Raw genomic sequence first — 20,273 nt, forward strand, 5'->3', positions numbered from 1 at the left:
ACCAGACCCTGAGAAGAGGCCACTGTACTACCTTTGTGAGGATTACAACCCAGTGATATACATAGGATATTATATAAGTAGTTACTTTATTATGATCTGTCTAAATGAAAAACAAAGGATGATTATATAAAAAGTACCCTAAGGAAGAGCCCAGAGCCTGCCGTGGGGCCTCGAACCACAAACCGTGAGATCATGAGTTGAGCCGAAGTCAGATGTTTAACCAGCTGAGCCACCCAGGTTCCCCTATGAGTTACAGGGGAAAAGTTTTATGTTTTAGTATTAACTGCACATTTTTTCCCCTGTATTGAACCAGATGCCCATATTTTCATCTTGCAGGTCTCTGCAATTTAGGTTACCAGCTCGGACTCCTGAGCTATGAAGAAAATGAATTAGACGAATGTAAGATGTTGCATCTTTCCATTAGAAAGTTAGAATCTTTATTTTACCGAACTTGGACCTCTTCCTTCCAGAGCATATGTATGTTAAAAAGAACTTTAGACAGGACTCTTCTAGTTCTAAAACACTAGATTACATATACACCCACATTTCAGTTGGTATGGTCATTTATTTGCATAATAATTCTCAATTATTCTCAAAATAATTTTCAAACATTTCAATAACTCCTTTTTTTTTTTTTTTTTTGGAAAAGGTAGACTTTTAATAACTGCTTTTATCACCAGGTTAAGTCATGCAGTTACAAAGTAGTTAGAAATTTCTGAAAGGATATTTTTTTTTTTAAAAAAAAGCTCATTCTTACATAAATAATGTCTAGAACTTCATTGGGACACTACTGTTCAAAAGGCCCTGGTGAAATAACTCCCAAACAAAACACTCAACCCAAGGTCGTTTTCAGCCCACTGGTAATGAAGCTGTGTGCAGAATACAGGCCTCTACGAGAGGACACGAAGTCAGGGCGAGTCAGGGCCATTGGCACAGCTCAGAGCCGCCAGCTAGACTCCAAAGTGGGAGCCCAAGTGGTTTTTTTCTGGGACGCTCTACTTGAATTATTGTTCAATTAGACAACACAGTAGATCTTCAACAGAGAACGATTAATTAACATGGTAAGGAGGTTACTGCACTCTTTGGACTCTATGTCATACTGTGGTTAGTGAATTCTGACAGTCTTAACAAAAATAGCCTCCATCGTTTGCAGTTATGAAGATAACTTAATTCTCCATCGGGCTTTTTATTTTTGCTGGACAATACATGATTGATAAGCTATAAATGATACTGTTTTATATTATAAAAATACTTAGCTTTTTCATTTATTATGTTTATAGGCATTCACTGCTTGAGTCAAGGTTAGGCTTGTTAAGTGATTAAAGGCAATTTTATTACAGCAGCACTACTTATTTTATTCTAAGAGAATAAAATGCATAAGGAGAAATAGCTTTCATTTTTGTTGCAATCTGTAAAATTGAGTTATTTTGCTGATATAAAAATACCAGTAACTCACTTGAGGACCATACCACCTTCTGAAAATGCCACACAGCTGCTGCTTAGACGTGTCCAAGTTACAGCACGTCTCAGACTTGTCCAGAGCTGAAGTGGGAAGTGACTGACTGCTCTTGGACGACACAGCTGTACTGGGAAGTGGCCGTGGAGCAAGGTGGTGCAACTGGATGCAAAGGACTTTTCATTTAAAGGCAAAATACCCAAATGGCTCTCTGGCTTAGGTAATTTCTACGTTCGTATTCATATTCATATTCTTCAGCTTGTACATGATCCCCTAACCTTAATTTCTTTTTCCTCAAAGGGGCTGATTTGGACTGACTTGTTGAGAATGATGTCCATTATCTATTAAGTAGAGAGAGAGAGAGAGAGAGAGAGACAGAGAGAGAGATATTCCTGTGGTTACATGTAAACTTGTGAAGGGTCTGCAGATGAAGAGGGAAGAGGGCAGTGAAGAGGTCAGCCACACTCATCTAGGTGAAGGTCACACCGGCTTCATTGTACACCTTGAAGACTTTCTCAATGGCGTTGACATAGGCAGCCGTTCTCAGGTCTAAACCCAGGTTATACTTCATGGCCGTGCGCATGATTTGCCTGGCGGAACGCTCCATAGTGTAAGCTAAGCCAGAGCGCACGATGTCTTTCTCGGATGCCCCCGATATCCTGTCTTGGAACTCCGCCGTGGGCACAATGGGAATAGTTCCACCGTGCTTCCCAAATTTTCTTTCCAAACTCTCTTGAACAGACATGAGCAAGTGGTAGTTAGAATCCCTTTCATATTTGAAGGTCAAACGGCCATAGCTGACATGATTTAGATTCTTCAGCCACTCAAAGTAGGATACCGGCACTCCTCCAGCGTTCAAGTAGAGATCTGGAATCACCATAATGTTCCTCTCCAGGAAGATCTTATCGGCCTCTGGAGTTGTCGGCCCATTGGCACCCTCAGCAATGATCTTGGCTTTGACTCTGGGTGCATTGGACTTGGTCAGCTGCTTCTCGCTGGCAGCAGGGATCAGTATGTCACAGTCAGCCTCCAAGATGCTCCCCTCATAGGGCTTTGCCTTGGGGAAGCCCAGAATTGATCCATGTTGCAATTTGAAGTCCTCCAGTTCTTTTGGGTCAATACCATCTGGATTCCATATACTCCCATCAGATTCACCAACACCAACACATTTAGCACCCAAACGATGTAAATATCTCATAGAGTGCAGGCCCACATTCCCAAATCCCTGAACAACAAAAGTTTTGTCTCCAAACCCTGGTGTCATTCCTAAAATACTCATGTAAGATGCTTCATTGATGAAGTTTTCAATTCCATGGAAAACTCCCCGGCCAGTAGCGGATAACTCCTATTTCTTATAAAGTATGTTACATGTTAGGGTGCCTGGGTGGCTTAGTCGGTTGAGCTCTGACTTTGGCTCAGGTCATGATCTCACAGCTTGTGAGTTCAAGCCCCACGTTGGACTCTGTGCTGACAGCTCATAGCCTGGAGCCTGCTTCAGATTCTGTCTCCATCTCTTTCTCTCTGCCCTTCCCCTGCTCATGCACACTCTCTCTCTCTCTCTCAAATATAAATAAAAATTCAAAATTTTTAATTAAGTAACATGTTACTCAAATTGGGTATATCTGAATTTTAAGATTAAGAAGAGAAAGCAGATTTTCAAGAGATTATGGAGAGATTTCATAATATGGAAATAAATACCACATATCTATAATCCACGTGAAAGTTTAATAAAACATATGAAGGGGCCAGAGCAGTGGGTGAAATCTAAAACACGATAGTGGTTTAGTTCATGACTATATTTGCAAGAATTTCAATAATGTTTCAAGGTGAATATTTGAATACGAGATTTGGCAGATATCTTTCTATGAATCTCATCACTTTGCAGAATAAAAAGATAAAGATGTTTCTAGGACTTAGAAGCCAGGTAGTTTGGTGTTTCTTATAAATTAATGTTTGATATCTTTTATAGATTGCTTTTGAATCCTTAAAGTAAAATAAAAACACAAACATGCATTTGCTTTACTTCAAATCACCTCGAAATTTATACATATTCAGAATTACTTTATAGAATGTCTTTTCCCCTTTCAACCAGCATGTTTCCCTCTCAACAAGCAGGTTTCTAAATAATAATTGCTTCCTAGATTTTGGACCACAAAGAAAGACAAAACATATATAGGATGTTTTGTCATTTATGTTCACAGAAAACATCCTTTTTCTATTCTTATTTCACAAGTTAAACTATGGTCTCTATTTTCTCTTCAGAGCAGAAGGTAGAATGACTATCTTGTGATTGAAATTTAAAGAAAGGAATGTTAATGATAAGCTATGTAGAAAAAAAGAAATCAGGAGACAAATATATCAGAAGGAAAGGTAATAATAAAAAATGTATATCAGGATTTCTAATTATTTTTGCTTATTCAACAATTATTCAGTGCCTCCATTGATTTTCTTTGGAAAAGGCACTTATGAAATAAGCACAAATAAAATATCAATCTTACCCTCAAGACTTCCTGCCTGGTCAGAAGATTGTGTGACAGGTCATTGTAGCACATTTTGAACAGTAGAACACCTCACGCAGAGCACAAATCTCTCAGTCAATCCATCCCCCAAACATTTCTCCATAGGAGAGGCGAAAACTCAGTATGATATCAAAGGAATTTACAATTCAGAATTAAGTAAAATGCATTTCCTTCAAACTAGAGTCCTCTAAAGTATCAAAATATAAAAAGTATGATCCTTACTTAAAAAGGCTTTACAAATATAAATATCAAAATTTCAAATGGAAACATCAAAAAATCAGTCTCTTTTTCCTGACTCACTAGAGTAACTAGCCCTCTCCATGCATGCTCTGAGACATACTGATGTGCCTGCAGGCTTTGAAAAGACACATGGAAGTGGTCCGCAGGCCTATCCACAAATTCTGCTGCCTCTAGTTGACATAACTGTGATCAAGAGATTGTTGTGTGTGTTCCCCAAACTTATATTACATGAACTTGTTATTCTAATTACATCATGTAATCAAATACTACTTAAGCTGAAAAGAAAAATGTGTTATTTCTATGGTAACTGAAATGAATATTTTGGAAAGGTTTAATAAAAAAAAGAGCTCATGTAAAAATTGCTTTCTAATTAGGTGTGGATGATGTGGGGGTGAGTAAAAATTTGAAAAAAATAAAAAGTTTAAATATAATTCCATGTGCTTCAAAGAGGACACACAAATTTGTAAAGCGTCCCATTAAAAATGTACTTCTGTGTGCAAGTTGTTTTTATATCATGTTTTAAGTTCCTGGATCCACTGTAAAGAAATCAAAGAAGACTGCATAGTGGGGTGTAGCTTACATGCTAAAGATGACAATTTTTTGATGACAAGGATGACAGACCCCTATTAAAACAAAACAAACTTTCACCTTTAAGAAACACTTTATAAATGTAATGGCACTTTTATATTTTAACATTAACAAGTTTGATCATGAATCCCTTTCCCCCTATTTTATTCTTTTCTAGATTAACTGATCATTTTTCATTCTAATAGCATCAGAGAAGAGTATATTTTAATAGAAATGATTTAGTTCTAGACTCCTATACAAAGAGATGGAATATTGAAAAACACACTACATTTTAAAAGACTGTCTTGAGGCACCTGGTTTGCTCAGTCAGGTTAGTGATCAGCTATTGGCTTTGGCTCAGGTCATGATCTCACAGTTTGTGAGTTCAAGCCCCAGGTCAGGCTCTGCACGGCTGCGTGGAGCCTTCTTGGGATTCCCTTCCTCTGCCCTATCCTGCTCACACGGTCTCTGCCTCTCTCAAATCAATAAAATTAAAAAAAAAAAAAAGTTGTCTTTCTAAAATACACATATCATTAAACTCTTAAGGTAATTTTAAAGCACAGATAAAACTGGGTGCCTATTCTTTGCGCAAGGCAGGAAGATGTGGATCTTAAAACATTGAAGAAAACTTAAAATACTTTTCAAAAGAGGTTTCTACATTGTTATTGTAGACAAGAATGGATAGAAATGGGGAGGGCAAGTTGGGAAAATGGAGTAGGAGGATTTCTAAGCTCACATTGTCCCACAGATGCATCAAAATAACAGCTACATCTATGCAGCTAACTTTGTGACCTAAAGAGTAGTAACACAGACCTTCCACAATTAATCTTAGAAAGTAGGCCACATTGAAAAGGGTAGGAGGGGCAGAGAAATGGTTGCAAACCAAACTCCCAGTGAGACTAGCCACAAACAGGAGGGACATCATAAGCATGGAAGTAAGAGAATCAGATGTCACATTGGGCACCCCTGGGACTGAGGACCTGTCCTGGAAAGATGAGGCCCCATAATATCTAGCTTTCAAAGCCAATAATGTTTAACTCCAGGAGAGCTAGAGGGCAATAAGAAATGGAGTCCCTGCTCTTAAAGAGCCAGAACGATAAGTAATTCAGCTCCAGACACAACATAATAAGTAACTCACCCTTACACACAACACAGGAATACACTTCTCTGGTGTATGCGTGGAGGTGGCTTATTGGCTAACCTTAGAATGTGTGTTAGAGGCAAATGTCTCCTGGAACAGAAATGCTGGGGGGGGAAGTGTGCATTTCTTTCTCTCCCCTAGCATAGATAGCTGGACACTGGTGAGTGCCAGAACTACCACTCTTCATCTGTCATCCTGTGTTGACAGCACCACATACCCCACCCAACATTCCCCTATGAAGCTGACCTGACCTGCCTAAACTGCCTGCCTGGTCAGGCAGCTCTCCGAAGCAGCTCCTGCCCTGCCACAATGTGCAGGCAGCCCTGGCAGGGACCAGTGCCATTCCAAAGTGACTCCTGTTCTGGGGGTCAGGGGATAACCCCTCACATCAGGGTACCTGCAGTTCTAGTAGCCTAGCCTCTTGGTTGGCCACACAGGAAGCTGTGCCCTCTGGCACCCACAACTATGGCAGAGAGGTTAACTGCAGGCAGCTAGGCTGACTTCTTACCCCGTCCATCAACAAGCCAAAAGGTGTCCTCAAACAGGTCTCTCAACAGCTGAGGGATCAAACTCAGCTCACTGTGCCCACAGCAGGCAAAGGAGTTATCAAAGCCAGCTAGGCTGAAGTCAATTACAACTTAGCCAGAACAGTAAGTAACATGCGACACACATAGGAGATATCGCTGGAGTATCTGGTTCTGGTGACCAAGTGACACTGTGCTAAAGGGCACCAAAGGACCATTTCCATACAAGACCACTACTTTCAAGACCAGGAGACATGGCCGCTGTACCTAAATACATAGAAACAGACAAAATGAGGAGCCAGAGGAATAGGTCTGAAGTGAAAAAACTAGACAAACATCTGGACTAAATGAAACAGATAAACAATATACTTGATCAAGAATTTAAAAGTAATGGTCCTAGGGGTGCCTGGGTGGCTCAGTCAGCTGAGCATCCAGCTTCAGCTCAGGTCCTGATCTCATATATCGTGTTCGAGCCCCGCATTGGGCTCTGTGCTGATAGCTAGCTCACAGCCTGGAGCCTGCTTCTGATTCTGTGTCTCCCTCTCTCTGACCCTCCCCTGCTCATGCTGCCTCTCTTTCTCTCAGAAATAAAGCATTTTTTTAAAAAAGAATAGTACTAAGGATACACACTGGACTTGAGAAAAGGGTAAATAAACTCAGTGAGGACTTCCAAAAAAAATGATATATATAAAAGAACCAGTTAAAGAGAAAGTATTCAGTAATTCAGTAACTGAAATAAAAATATACTAGAGGGAAAGAGGGAATCAACAGTAGCTTAGAGGACTCAAAAGAATGGTCAGCAATCTAGAAGGCAAGGTAATGGAAAATAACCAAGCTGAACAAAAATCTGATAAAAAAAATGAGAATGGATTTAGGGAATTCAGGGACATCATCAAGCATAATGACACTTTTGTTATAGGGATCCCAGAGGAGGAGAGAGAGCGAGCGGGGGTGGGGGTGGGGGGGGGAGGCAGCAGAAAGCTTAAATAGCTGACAACTTTCCTAACCAGAAGAAGATAACATATCCAGGACAGGAAGCACAGAAAACCCCTAACAAGATGAACCCAAGGAGGTCCACACTAAGACATGTAATAATTCCAATGGGAAAAAGTCATGACAAAGAGAATATTCAAAGCATAAGAGAAAAGAACAGTTACACATAAGAGAAATCCCAAAAGGCAGTCAGTGGATTTTTCAGTAGAAACTTTGCAGGCCAGGAGGGAGTGCTGAACGGAAAAACAAAAAACAAAAAACATACAAGAAAGAATACTCTATTAGAAAGGTTATTCAGAATAGGAAAATAGAGTTCCCCAGAGAAACAAAAGTTAAAGGAATTTATTATCACTTAAACCAGCCTTACAAGCAATGTTAAAAGGAATTATATGTGTAAAAGAAAAGGCCATACCTAGAACTATGCAAACAAGAAATTTCATAGGTAAAAAGCAAACATAGTAAAGGTAGTAGTTTAATCACTTATAAAGCCAGTATGGAGATAAACACACAAAAGTAGAAAATCCAATTATATCTACCAAAATCAGTCAAGGCATACACAAAATAAACAGATGTAGAATATGATATTATACACAGAAGAGATGAATAGATGGAGAAAATAAAATTTTGAGTTTTTTAAATGTTTGAACTTAAGTAACCATCAACTTAGTATAGACTGCTATACACGTGATATATAAATGAACCCAATAGTAACCACAAATCAAAGCCTATAATAGGTACAAAAAAATAAAGAGAAAGGAAACCAAGCATAACAGTAAAGAAGGCCATCAAGGGAAGAGAACAAGGAAAACAAAAATAAAAAAGGAAGAGAGGGGAACTACGAAAACAAATAACAAAATGATAGTAGGCCCCTAGCTATCAATAATTACTCTAAATGGAAGTGGAGTAAATGCTACAATCAAAAGCCATAGGGTGACTGACTGAAAGGGTTAAAACACAGGCACATGTGAGCGCATGCGCGCGCGCACACACACACACCCACACCCACACCATCTTTATGCTGCCAACAAGAGACTTACTTCAGCCCTAAAGATGCACACCAACTGGAAGAGTGGAAAAACATACCACACAAATGGAAGAAAAAAAATGTAAGTTGGACTTTTAATACCTCTATCATACACAATAGACTTTAAAAGAATGACTATAGCAAGAGACAAAGAAGGGCACTATATAGTGATAAAGGGATCAATCCAATAAGAACACATAATTGTAAATATCCATGCACTTAACACAGAAGCACTTAAACACATAAAGTATTAACAGACATAATGGAAAAAAATTAATAGTAATACAATAATAGCTGCAGACTTAACACCCCATTTACTTCAATGGGCAGATCATCCAGATGGAAAAAAAAAAAAAAATGAGGAAATGATGGATTTGAATGACACATTAGACCTGACATATAGAGCATTCCTTTCAAATGCAGCAGAATACATAATCTAAGTGCACATGCAAGATTCTCCTGGATAGATCACATAGAAGCCAAAGTCTCAATAAATTTAAGATAAATTGAAATCATAACAAGTACCTTTTCCAATCACAATGAAATTAGAATTTTAGGAAAAGAATTACAATAAAAAAATCTGTAAAAAGCAAACACACGGAGACCAAACAACATGCTACTGAATGAATGGGTCAACTAAAATTAAAGAGGAAATCAAAATATACATGGACACAGTGAAATGCAAATTGGTCCAAATCCTTGGACACAACAAAAAGATTTCTAAAAGCAAAGTTTATAGCAATAAAAGTCTACCTCAAAAAGAAATTCACAAACAACTAAACTTCTAAAGGATGTAGAAAAACAACAAAGCCCAGAGCTAGAAGAAGGAAAGGAATAATAGAGATTAGACCAGAAATAAATAAGAAACAAAACAAAACAAAAAAGATCAATAAAACCAAGATAAAAATTGATAAATCTTTACTAGATTATACAAGAAGAATCAAATAAAATCAGCAATAAAAGAGGAAAAATAACCACTGATACCACAAAAATACAAATAAGAGATTATAAAAAATTATATGCCAGCAAATGGGACAACCTAGAAGAAATGGATCAATCCTGAGAAACCTAATCTTCTAGAACTGAATAAGAAGTATAATATTTGAACAAATTACTAGTAATAAAATTGAGTCAGTCATAAAATTCCCCAAGCCCAAGACCAGACAGACTTTGGAATTCTAACAAATACTTGAAGAGTTAATACTTACTCTCAAATTATTCTGAAAAATAGAAAAAGGAAAACTTCCAAATTTATTCTATGAGGCCAGTAATACTAGGATACCCAAATCAGACAAAGACATTACAAAAAAAGAAAACTACAAACTAATAGCTCTCATGAACATAAATTCAAAAATCCTCAACAAAATATTAGCAAGTCAAATTCAATAATACATTTAAAAATATCATCCATACAGTCAAATAAGATTTATTCCAGGGATATAAGGGTGATTCAATATTTGCACATCAATGGGATAGATCATGTTAACAAAGATTAACACCATATGTTCATCTCATTTGATACAGAAAAAGCATTTGACAAAACAACACTTATTCATGATAAAAACTTTCAAAGTGGGTTTACAGGGAACATACCTCAACATAATACAGGCCATATATGAAAAACCAACAGCGATCATCATATTCCAAGGTGAAAACTGAGAACTTTCCCTCTAAGATCAGGAGTAAGACAAAAGTGCCCATTATCAGGGTGCATGGGTGGCTCAGTCAGTTAAGAATCTGACTTCAGCTCAGGTCATGATCTCATGGTTCGGGAGTTCAAGCCCTGCGTCAGGCTCTGTGCTGACAGCTAGCTCAGAGTCTGGAGCCTGTTTCAGATTCTGTATCTCCCTCTCTCTCTGACCCTCCCTTGTGTGTTCTCTCTCTCTCAGAAATAAAAACATTTAAAAAAATATGCCCATTATCACACTTTCATTTGACATACTACTGGAAGTCCTAGCCACAGCAATCAGGCAAGAAAGTAAATAAAAGGCATCCAAAGTGGTAGGAAGTAAAAATTATTACTATTTGCAGGTAACATCATACTATATATAGAAAATCCTGGAGGTACCTGGGTGTCTCAGGTGCATAATCCTTCAACTCTTGATCTCAGCTCGGGTCTTGATCACAGGGTCATAAATTGAAGCCCCAGGTTTGGCTACATGCTGGATATGGAGCCTACTTATAAGAGAGGAAAGAATCCTAAAGACTCCAAAGATCTATTAGCTGCAGGATACAAAATTGATATAGAGAAATATTCGTGTTTCTATACTCAAGTAATGAAGTAGAAGAGAAATAAGAAAACAATTCCATTTACAATTGTTCCAAAATGAATACACTAGGAATAGATTTAATGAAGGAGGCAAAAGACCTGTACTCTGAAAACTATAAAACACTGATGAAAGAAGTTGAAGACAAAACAAATGGAAAGCTATGCCATGCTCATGGACTGGAATATTATTAAAATGTCCATACTACTCTAAGCAATCTACAGTATCAATGCAATCCTTATCAATAACAATAGCATTTTTCACAGAACTAGAATAATTTGTATGGAACCACAGAAGACCTTAAATAGCCAAAGCAGTCTGGAGAAAGAAGAACAAAGCTGAAGATAGAACAATAACCACTTTCAAAGGATACTACAAAACTGTAGTAATTAAAACAGTACAATACTTGCACAAAAACAGACACACAGATCAATGGAATAGGATGGAGAGCCAGAAGTGAACCCATGGTTATATGGTCAATTAATCTATTACAAAGAAGGTAAAAATATATAATGAGTATAAGACAGTATTTCAGTAATGGTGCCAGGAAAACTTGAGAGCTACATGAAAAAGAATCAAACTGGGTCACTTTCTTACACCATAAACAAAAAACTCCGAATGCTTTAGACTTAAATTTGAGACCTGAAACCATAAAACTTCTAGAAGAAAACTGACATAGGCCTTAGCAACACTCTTCTAGATAAGTCTCCTCAGGCAAGGAAAACAAAAACAAAGATCAACTATTGGGACTACATCAAAATAAAAAAGCTTTTGCACATGAAAGGAAACCATTACCAAAACAAAATTGCAACTTAGTGAATGAAGATATTTATAAATGTTATGTCCAATAAGGAGTTAACATTTCAAATACATAAGAACCTCTATAACTCAGCACCAAATGAACAATCTGATTAAAAATGGGCAGAGTGGGGCACCTGGGTGTCTCAGTCAGTTAAGCGTCTGACTTCAACTCAGGTTATGATCTCATGGTTTGTGGGTTCAAACCCCGCATCGGGCTTTGTGCTGACAGCTAGCTCAGAGCCTGGAGCCTGCTGCGGGTTCTGTGTCTTCCTCTCTCTCTGACCCTCCCCTGCTGATGCTGTCTCTATCTCTCTTTTTAATTTTTAAAAAATTAAAAAAAAAATGGGCAGAGAAACTGAATAGACTTTTTTTTTAAAAGACATACAATTGGCTAACAGATACATGAAAAGGTGTTCAACATTAATAATTGTCTAGGAAATGCAAATCAAAAACACAGTGAAACCTCACATCAGTGAGAATACCTACTATCAAAAACACAAAAATTGGGGAGTATGTGGAGGAAAAGAAACCCTCATATACTGTTGACAGGAAATGCAAATTTGTACAGCCACTTTGGAAAATAGTTCCTCAAAAACTTAAAAATAGAAAAACAATATGATCCAGTAATTCTATTACTGGGTATTTACCCAAAGAAAACAAGAACAAAAACTAATTTAAAAAGATATGCACCCCTATGTTTACTGCTGCATTATTTACAATGTGTTATTGTAATGGAATATAAATACAGATATATAGACAGATATACACAATAGAATCTTACTGAGTGACTACACTTGCTGTGGTAAGCATCCAGTAATATGTAGAATGGAATTATTATGTTATAAATCTAAAACTAATAAACATAGTATGTTAATTATATTTCAATTAAAAAAAAACTGATAGACATGAGAAACAGCTTATTGATAAAATCTAGTGCTACTGAAAGTTTCCCACCACTGTAGTATACACAGTGAATTGATACCCACAATTCCAGATTTAAAAGTACAACCCAAGTATAAGCTAGTATCACTCTTAAAATTTACATAATAGTAACAAAGATTTAAAACTACTACATAGTAGGATGTACCTAATCTTTCTCACAAACCAGAAAATTCTTATTTCACTTATGTGTATCCTAATCGATTTAACACTAAATTCCTAATCGGCAGAATTTTTAATCTCCACAGCACCTCATTGCCTATCACTGTTGCCTTCACTGTGTTCCACATGTTTAATAACACAATGACTCACACTTTAGCTTGCATGAGAAACACCTGAAGTGCCTTTGAAACACAGACTCCTTGACTCTATCCATAGAGCTTCTGAAAAAAAGGGGTCTGACTAGAGCCTAGTAATTCGTATTTCTAACAAGTTTCCAGGTGATGCTGATGTTGCTGTTCCAAGCACACATGTTGAGAATCGCTGAAATATAAACCCTTTGATTTCCCCCAAATTGTTAATACAAAATTTTGTTTGGCCTGCTCCATTAGAAATAAGAACAAAAAGGGGCGCCTCGGTGGCTTAGTCAGTTAAGCGTCCAACTTTCGCTTAGGTCATGATCTTGCGGTTCGTGGGCTCGGGCCCCGCGTCAGGCTCTGTGCTGACTGCCAGCTCAGAGCCTGGAGCCTGTTTCAGTATGTGATTCCCTCTCTCTCTGACCCTCCCCTGCTCATGCTGTCTCTCTCTCTCTCTCTCTCTCTCTCCTAGAAATAAAACATTAAAAAAAAAAAGAAAGAACAAAAAGAGTTTACAATGCATTAGAATGGATAAATTAATATTGAGTATTAAGCTAATACTATAGATCTAATAGATCTGCTGACCACATTATAGTATATTTCTCACTAGCCTCTCTCCTCCATGAGCTTCAGTTTTCCCACCCCTATCCTGCTAACCTTTTCTGCTCCTCCTTCTCTCTTGGTGTTGGAGCCAACACTGAAACTCTTAGCTTTTTATAAAGAGCACCTTCCATTGTATAGCAACCTATAAACCATCATGATGGAGATCCAAACTTCCCATTCAAAATGGCCTTTCAAGCTATTTGGAGGATGAGGACAAGACTCATAGAAACGTTGATCCTGGCCATTTTAACATTTTTCACTTTTCTCTGCGTAGACAATAGGATCAGATTTGCTTATCTTCAGTTAAAATGCTACTCTTATAATTAATGGCTAAGACAGTAGAAAACAAATACCTCCCCCTTCTTTCCTTGGTTATACAACTCCCAAGTGAAAGGGAGAAATGCATTTATTTTTGACAGTTATTACAGTGGTGGCACAAGCAGGTAGCAGACTTGATTCAACTTGGTCACTACGGGATTCATTAGCACCAACATGCTCATAAAAAGGGGACAGAAATAAAACTGTGCAAAGTCAATTCTGAATACGAATGAGCCAAGGGAGGAGTAACCTACAAAAGAGAAGGAAGAATTCACCACCAAACTGAAGGCTGGGTAGCGAAGGTTACCTGTACAAGTACGGTAGGAGGAGACGCGCACATGAGACCGACTGCATTACCTTTGCAGGATATCAGAAAAGGCCACACTTGAAAATTTGATGGAAACAAACCATAATTTCATTTCCCAAATAAAAGAGCATTTTTTATTCCAACTCATGAATATAATAGTGCATTTGGAGGTTGATTCCAATTATATTTACAGCAATTTCACTTTCCTACTGAAAATATCTTAAATAATCTTATAGAGAATTTTCAAGTGTTTTAAGTCATATTATGATCTCTGACCTCATGAGTCTTACCTGTTTCCACCAGGTTCCTCAGGGGGAAGAGAGAACAGACTCTTACAGTAGGAATTCTGTGGGTAATAGCAAGCATGATATTCCTTTAAATGCCATATTTAGGGAATATAATCCCTACATTTTCATAGTAAATTAGCATTGTGCCTAACATATGTATTATTATATGTATATATATTACTGAATACCAACTTACACGGGAAAAGATAGACAAGTTTGCTCTTACCTCGAACATCCATCTTGAAACAGAGTTGCATCCCAAGATGTGTCTTCCTTTCAGTCAATGTAATGGAAAAACAAGTATTTATTGATCTTTCTCAGAGAATGCCAAATAAATAAATATCCTAGGCATGTCACATAAACACATTGGCTAAACCAGGTTCTCTCTCACCTTCCGTAGTTGTCCCCAGAATCCTCTTCTCTTCCCACCAAAGCATATATTCAATAATGTTAATTACCCAAGATGATTCATCTGGTTTACAGCTCATAGAAGAGATCAAGCACTGCCCACCTGTTCTTTCCTTGTAAATAATACACTTTGCAACAAAATTACAGGGACAATATAATTTTGAGGCTGAACTTGTATTTTATTTATTATTTTTATTTTCTTGCAAATGCAATGAATATATTTGGGTTCAAAACTCCTTAATTTTAATCCAGGATGTCCCTCTTACTAGGTGTGTAATTTTTGATAAATCTCATAATTTCTTGAAACTTTCTGTTTACTTTTTGTGAAGACAGAACTAACGTAACAGGACTCTCAAATAAGCTAATAAATATCAAAATGTGTGTAAGGTGAAATACTAAATAAATATGTGATTATTTCTGAATACTATATAGCAATCCAAGGGCAATCACATAAATATGAAAAGTATGAAGACGTAAATTACAATGTGTTTTCTAAGGTATAAGGCGCTTAATGGAATTTTAAGAGTACTGTATAAACAGAAATATATATAAACAGAAAAAAAGGATCGCTTAGCATAATGAATGAGAATAATAATTACATTTGAGAAGTGACATCTAGTCTAACCTAAAAAGAATTCATAGCATTTCACCACCTGCAAGGCTTCATAATTTAAAAATATTTATAATCCTTATAGAATTAAATAAGATTAATTGAATATCATAACTCAGGCTAGGATATTTTAAAAACACATATTGGGATCATTGTTTTTAAATCAATATAATTCCAACAAATTTCTTCTATTAATGACTGCTGATTCTACTCCACCTACCACCTTGTTAAAGAGATGCTTGCTTTTCAAGCTTTGTCATGCACTGGAATCATCTGGAATGATTGTTGAGCCACAGATCTGCAGGCCCTACTGGGCATTTCTGATTCAATGCATCTGCGCTGAATCTTTAACAAGTTCCCAGGTGCTAATCCTCCTGCAACTGGCTTATGAACAACACTTTGAGGACCACTGATATGAAGGCTAATGGATCTACAAGGATGGAGCAAAGCACAAAGGAATGGCTATCGAATGCTATGAAAAATCTCAGATCAAAGCTCAGTATATATGCATTGTGCTTTTAGACATAGATATAGTGTGTGTTGCTTATTCCTCTTAATAGCATTACATGTATATACATATATATGCATATATTTACATATAAATATGTAATTGTTTTCAAGAAGTATGGTTTACTTTACAGATACAGATATATAAATATTTTCAAGACGTGCAGTTTACTTTCACTATACAACATTCATTGTGAAACAGGAATCAATTTATAAGTTGCTGAAAAGACTTCTGGGGGAAAATAAGCAAATGATGGTTTTGCTTTTGCAATCGTCCTCTAATTTTTTAAAAAAAATTTTTGTTTTATTTATTTTTGAGACAGAGAGAGAGAGAGAGAGAGAGAGAGAGAGAGAGCATGAGTGGGGGAGGGGCAGAGAGAGAGGGAGACACAGAATCTGAAACAGGTTCCAGGCTCTGAGCTGTCAGCACAGAACCCTATGCGGGGCTTGAGCCCACAAACTGTGTGATCATGACCTAAGCCGAAGTCGGACGCTTAACTGACCGAGCCACCCAGGCACTCCTAATTCTTTTTTAACATTTATTTATTTTTGAGAGAGAGAGAGAGAGAGACAGACAGATAGGCAGAGAGAGAGCACAAGCAAGGGAGGGGCAGAGAGAGAGGGAGACACAGAATCCAAAGCAGGCTCCAGGCTCTGAGCTAGCTGTCAGCACAGAGCCTGATGCCAGGTTTGAACTCACAGATCAGGAGATCACCACCTGAGCCGAAATCAGATGCTAAACCGACGGAGCCACTCAGCCACCCCTGCACCCCTCTTTTAAAAAATCTTGTTTTCTCTCTCTACATATCAGTTTCATGCATGAGTACCTTAGTGCTCAAGAACACTATTACTCTATATTATTCTAAGCTTTCACTTTGGTGTGTTACAAGTTGGGATATAGAGACAACTACTGTAAGAAAGAGGCCCCCAAATACAATGGTGGAAATAGACCAAAAATGTGTGCCTCCATTGCTTTAGGATCTAAATATAAGCAGGCAGCCTCTGGCTTCCAGGCTAGCCAGCTACGCACAAAAAATTACTTTCATTTCTGTGTCAAGGTTGAATCTGCATTTGTGGTTCTCAAGCCAGAAGAGGAAAAAGTGGAGTCAGAACACACAGCTTGTCTTTAAGTTGAAAAAGACCGAGAAATTGTACAAATAACTTCTGTTTTATATCCTGGTAGCAAAAACTTGAGGGTAGAGAGAAGGAAGAGTCCACTCTTAAAAGGAAAAAAGGTGAGAATGGATCCTGCCTTTGCGGTTTAACAGTATCTACGACAGGTGGGAGTATACCAGGTGAAATATATAAAGTGGTTCCGAATTTGGTGGAAATAAAAGGCCTTGAGTAGACTTAATAGACTCTTTAAAGAATTTCTGAAGGAGGCTACTTGTGTAAGAGGATTGCAGTATTTGCAATTTTAACATTCCAGAGATGAATTAATGGGCCAATTTATTTTTAAAGAAAACAACTTAATTTAAGAAAGGACAGAGTAAGGGTGCCTACGTGGCTCAGTTGGTTGGGCATCCAACTCTTGATTTGATCTCACGTCATGAGCTCGCAGTTGGGGAGTTCACACCCCAGGATATGCTATATGTGGACAGCACAGAGCCTGCTTGGGATTCTCTTTCTGTCCCCCCTGCTCCCCGACTCTTTCAAAATAAATAAACTTAAAAAAAAGAAATGACAGCATAAGCTTCTTTTCTTTTCCTGGGTGATATGTTTTTGTGTATGGGTATGTGTTTAGGAGGTAGAAGGAAAGAATAGTGTTACTATTGTGTAGTATTTTCCTTTTCATTTATGACATAATATAATTTATAAATCTAATAAAGAGACAAACTTTTTCTTTTTTTATGTTTATTTTTGAGAGACAGAGAGAGAGAGAGAGAGGGACAGCAAGCATGAGGGGGGGAGGGGCAGCAAGAGAAGGAGACACAGAATCCAAAGCAGACTCCAGGCTCTGACCAGTCAGCACAGAGCCTGACACGGGGCTCAAACGCACAAGCCATGAGATCATGACCTGAGCCAAAGTTGGATGCTTAACCAACTGAGCCACCCAGGTGCTCCTATTATTTTTTTATTTCATATTTGATCATTAGAGATTGAGATTGCAGCAGAATTTTAAAGACCCTCTTTTTTCTTACTGATTCCATGTTTCAGTGGGTGCTAGGAGACTTGGGTGAAAGCAAGCCTTCTTGCAGGTCTAGTTCCTTCACAAAAGCAACCTAATCATCTTTATTTTGCTTAAACAAATATCCTGCTCAACGTTATTTTTATTGCTCTTTCTACTATTTGTTTCTTCAGTGTTCTTATTTCTAGCTTTCATTCTTGTTCTTCTGAAAAGATTAAAAATCGACAGTACTATAAAGAAACTATTGCCAATACGTTTTGCTAAAGCAATGGAAGGTGGTATTTACAGGCACACTGGCCTCTTTTCCACTGAGAAAACAAGGAATTATATTAATGGAACAAATGCCTAATATATACAGTCTGTTCTAGAGGCCATTTGATTATAAGAGTAGTCATGAATATCTGAGTATGTGATTTTCTTCTGAAAAAGTCATAGGACATTTATATACCAAAATAATAAACACTTGTCTCAACCGAACTTTTATGACTTTGTGTAACTGTAGGACATAGATCAGCTCTTTCCAGGTGTATAAACTTCCTACTGTGAAACCTGACACTTTATATAGTGCTTTAACACCTATAAACTCTAAAGGTAGTGACAGTTTTCTGTACTCATGTACAATATTCCATTGGCAAGATCTTGTTCCATGTATGTGAAAAGCTGAGATGAAAGTTGGAACACCAAGGTAAGATTGGATTCGCATTATACTCCGGGTTGTGTGACAGATTGGAAGGAGTGTTGTGATATATATTTTATCACATAAAATGCTGGAGAGCTGACTGCAGCAACTGTAATGGCATTGCCCTGCTCTCCATCACTGGCAAAATTCTGGCTGAATGCCTTCTGCAGAAACCCAGAAAGCATCATCAACCATTCCCTTTTAAATCATGGTAAAAATTTTAAACTCCAACTCAGCTCACCGGACATTATCTTTGCAATGGATTCTGAGCCCACTTGGGGAAGAAACTCAAGTAGATAAGTGTTACCCTTAGAAAACATAGCTGGCAAAAATTTATTTTAAAATATAGATATAGAAGTAGGATGGAGAATGGGACAGCCAGCCATTCAGAACAAGAATGAGTGCTGATTTGGTAATTGGCAAAACAGGAGTTACACAGAATTAATTACAGCTTACATCCAAACATATAATATATCTATAACAATGATCACTTCTAATTAAGTACCAAGCCAAGGAAAATTGCATTCATCTAACTAATCAACAAACCTCAAGTACATGGTGGTGTGAAGGAAATTTATCTAGGAAAGATGATGTGTGAACAGAGAGGAACATTGTTACAGGCTATAGAAACCTTAACTATCTCTATCCTTAAAATCTTGTCATGTTATAGTAATGCAGAATGAAAAAATCAGGTTTCATTCTAGTTCATTATTTGTGCTCCTTTTCATACCATGAGAAAATAAACCTCACAAAAATAAATCTCTCTTAAGAAGATTATCCATAGATTTGTATTAGTTTAATACCCCAATGGATATTTTTCAGTTCCTACCTTATTAAAACATAATAATTTCTGTTTTATTTAATTCACCTGAGCTTTTTCTCCCATATTTGGTTCTTGGCTCTCCAACCTTTGACTCTTTCTTATTTGTCTAGATTGAATAGCTGAGCTCTACTCCTCTTTTGCTATTAATAAACCTCCTGGCCTATGAAATCATTAGCATGAATATGTCTGTCATTTACATTTAATATTCATAAAATAGCACTTATCTAGACAACAAGGGTATTTCACCAAGTAATATTACACTTGGAGAAAACTAATTATTCATTTAAATCAAACTTTGAAGTTAAGTAATATATTAAAAGATAATTTTATTTTTTTAATTTATTAATTTATTTATTTTCTATTTTTATTTTTTTTACAAATAGTTTATTGTCAAATTAGTTTCCNTCCTTACTTCTCCGCATCTTGCCCCCTTCCCTATTAAAAGATAATTTTAAATGGAAAACATGGTATGGGGAAAAGAGAATGAGAATGGCTATAATAAGACTATAGGAGAATAAGGGAAATAGCAAAGATTATAAAACCAAGGTCAGCAAAGAAGAGAACTTCAGTGATCTGTGATGTAGCAAAGACTGAAACTAATGTCAAAGGATCACATGAAGTCAGTATATCACCTTTGCACACAATCAATCCAAACAAATATTTCCCAATTTACCAGTTCATTGAATTTTTCAGGTCCTCAGTAAAACCTACTGTGAACTCCAAGTGAGGTATAAAAATATGGAGAACACTGAAGAGTGAATAATAACAGAGTAAGTGATAAACAAAAATGATTATATTTGTTTATATTTGGGGGTGCTTGGAGATCAGGGGCTGAG

General features: G+C 37.1%; 1 protein-coding gene across 1 annotated transcript in view; it reads right to left on the bottom strand.

Annotated features, from left to right (window-relative positions):
- Positions 1–1,451: 1,451 nt before the first annotated feature.
- Positions 1,452–20,273, bottom strand: part of LOC144218292 (glutamate dehydrogenase 1, mitochondrial-like) — a 46,326-nt gene continuing 27,504 nt past the window's right edge. Inside the window, exons 2-4 of the mRNA XM_077748139.1 lie at positions 15,612–15,730; positions 10,058–10,134; positions 1,452–2,801 (exon numbers count right to left, since the gene is read on the bottom strand). Of these exons, the coding sequence (XP_077604265.1) occupies positions 1,926–2,801; positions 10,058–10,134; positions 15,612–15,730 (1,072 nt within the window). The 3' untranslated portion in view covers positions 1,452–1,925. The remainder of the gene's footprint in view (positions 2,802–10,057; positions 10,135–15,611; positions 15,731–20,273) is intronic.

The sequence above is a fragment of the Crocuta crocuta genome, unplaced genomic scaffold (assembly GCF_008692635.1).
Source record: "Crocuta crocuta isolate KB4526 unplaced genomic scaffold, BGI_CrCroc_1.0 scaffold79, whole genome shotgun sequence".
Classification (NCBI taxonomy): Eukaryota; Metazoa; Chordata; class Mammalia; order Carnivora; family Hyaenidae; genus Crocuta; species Crocuta crocuta.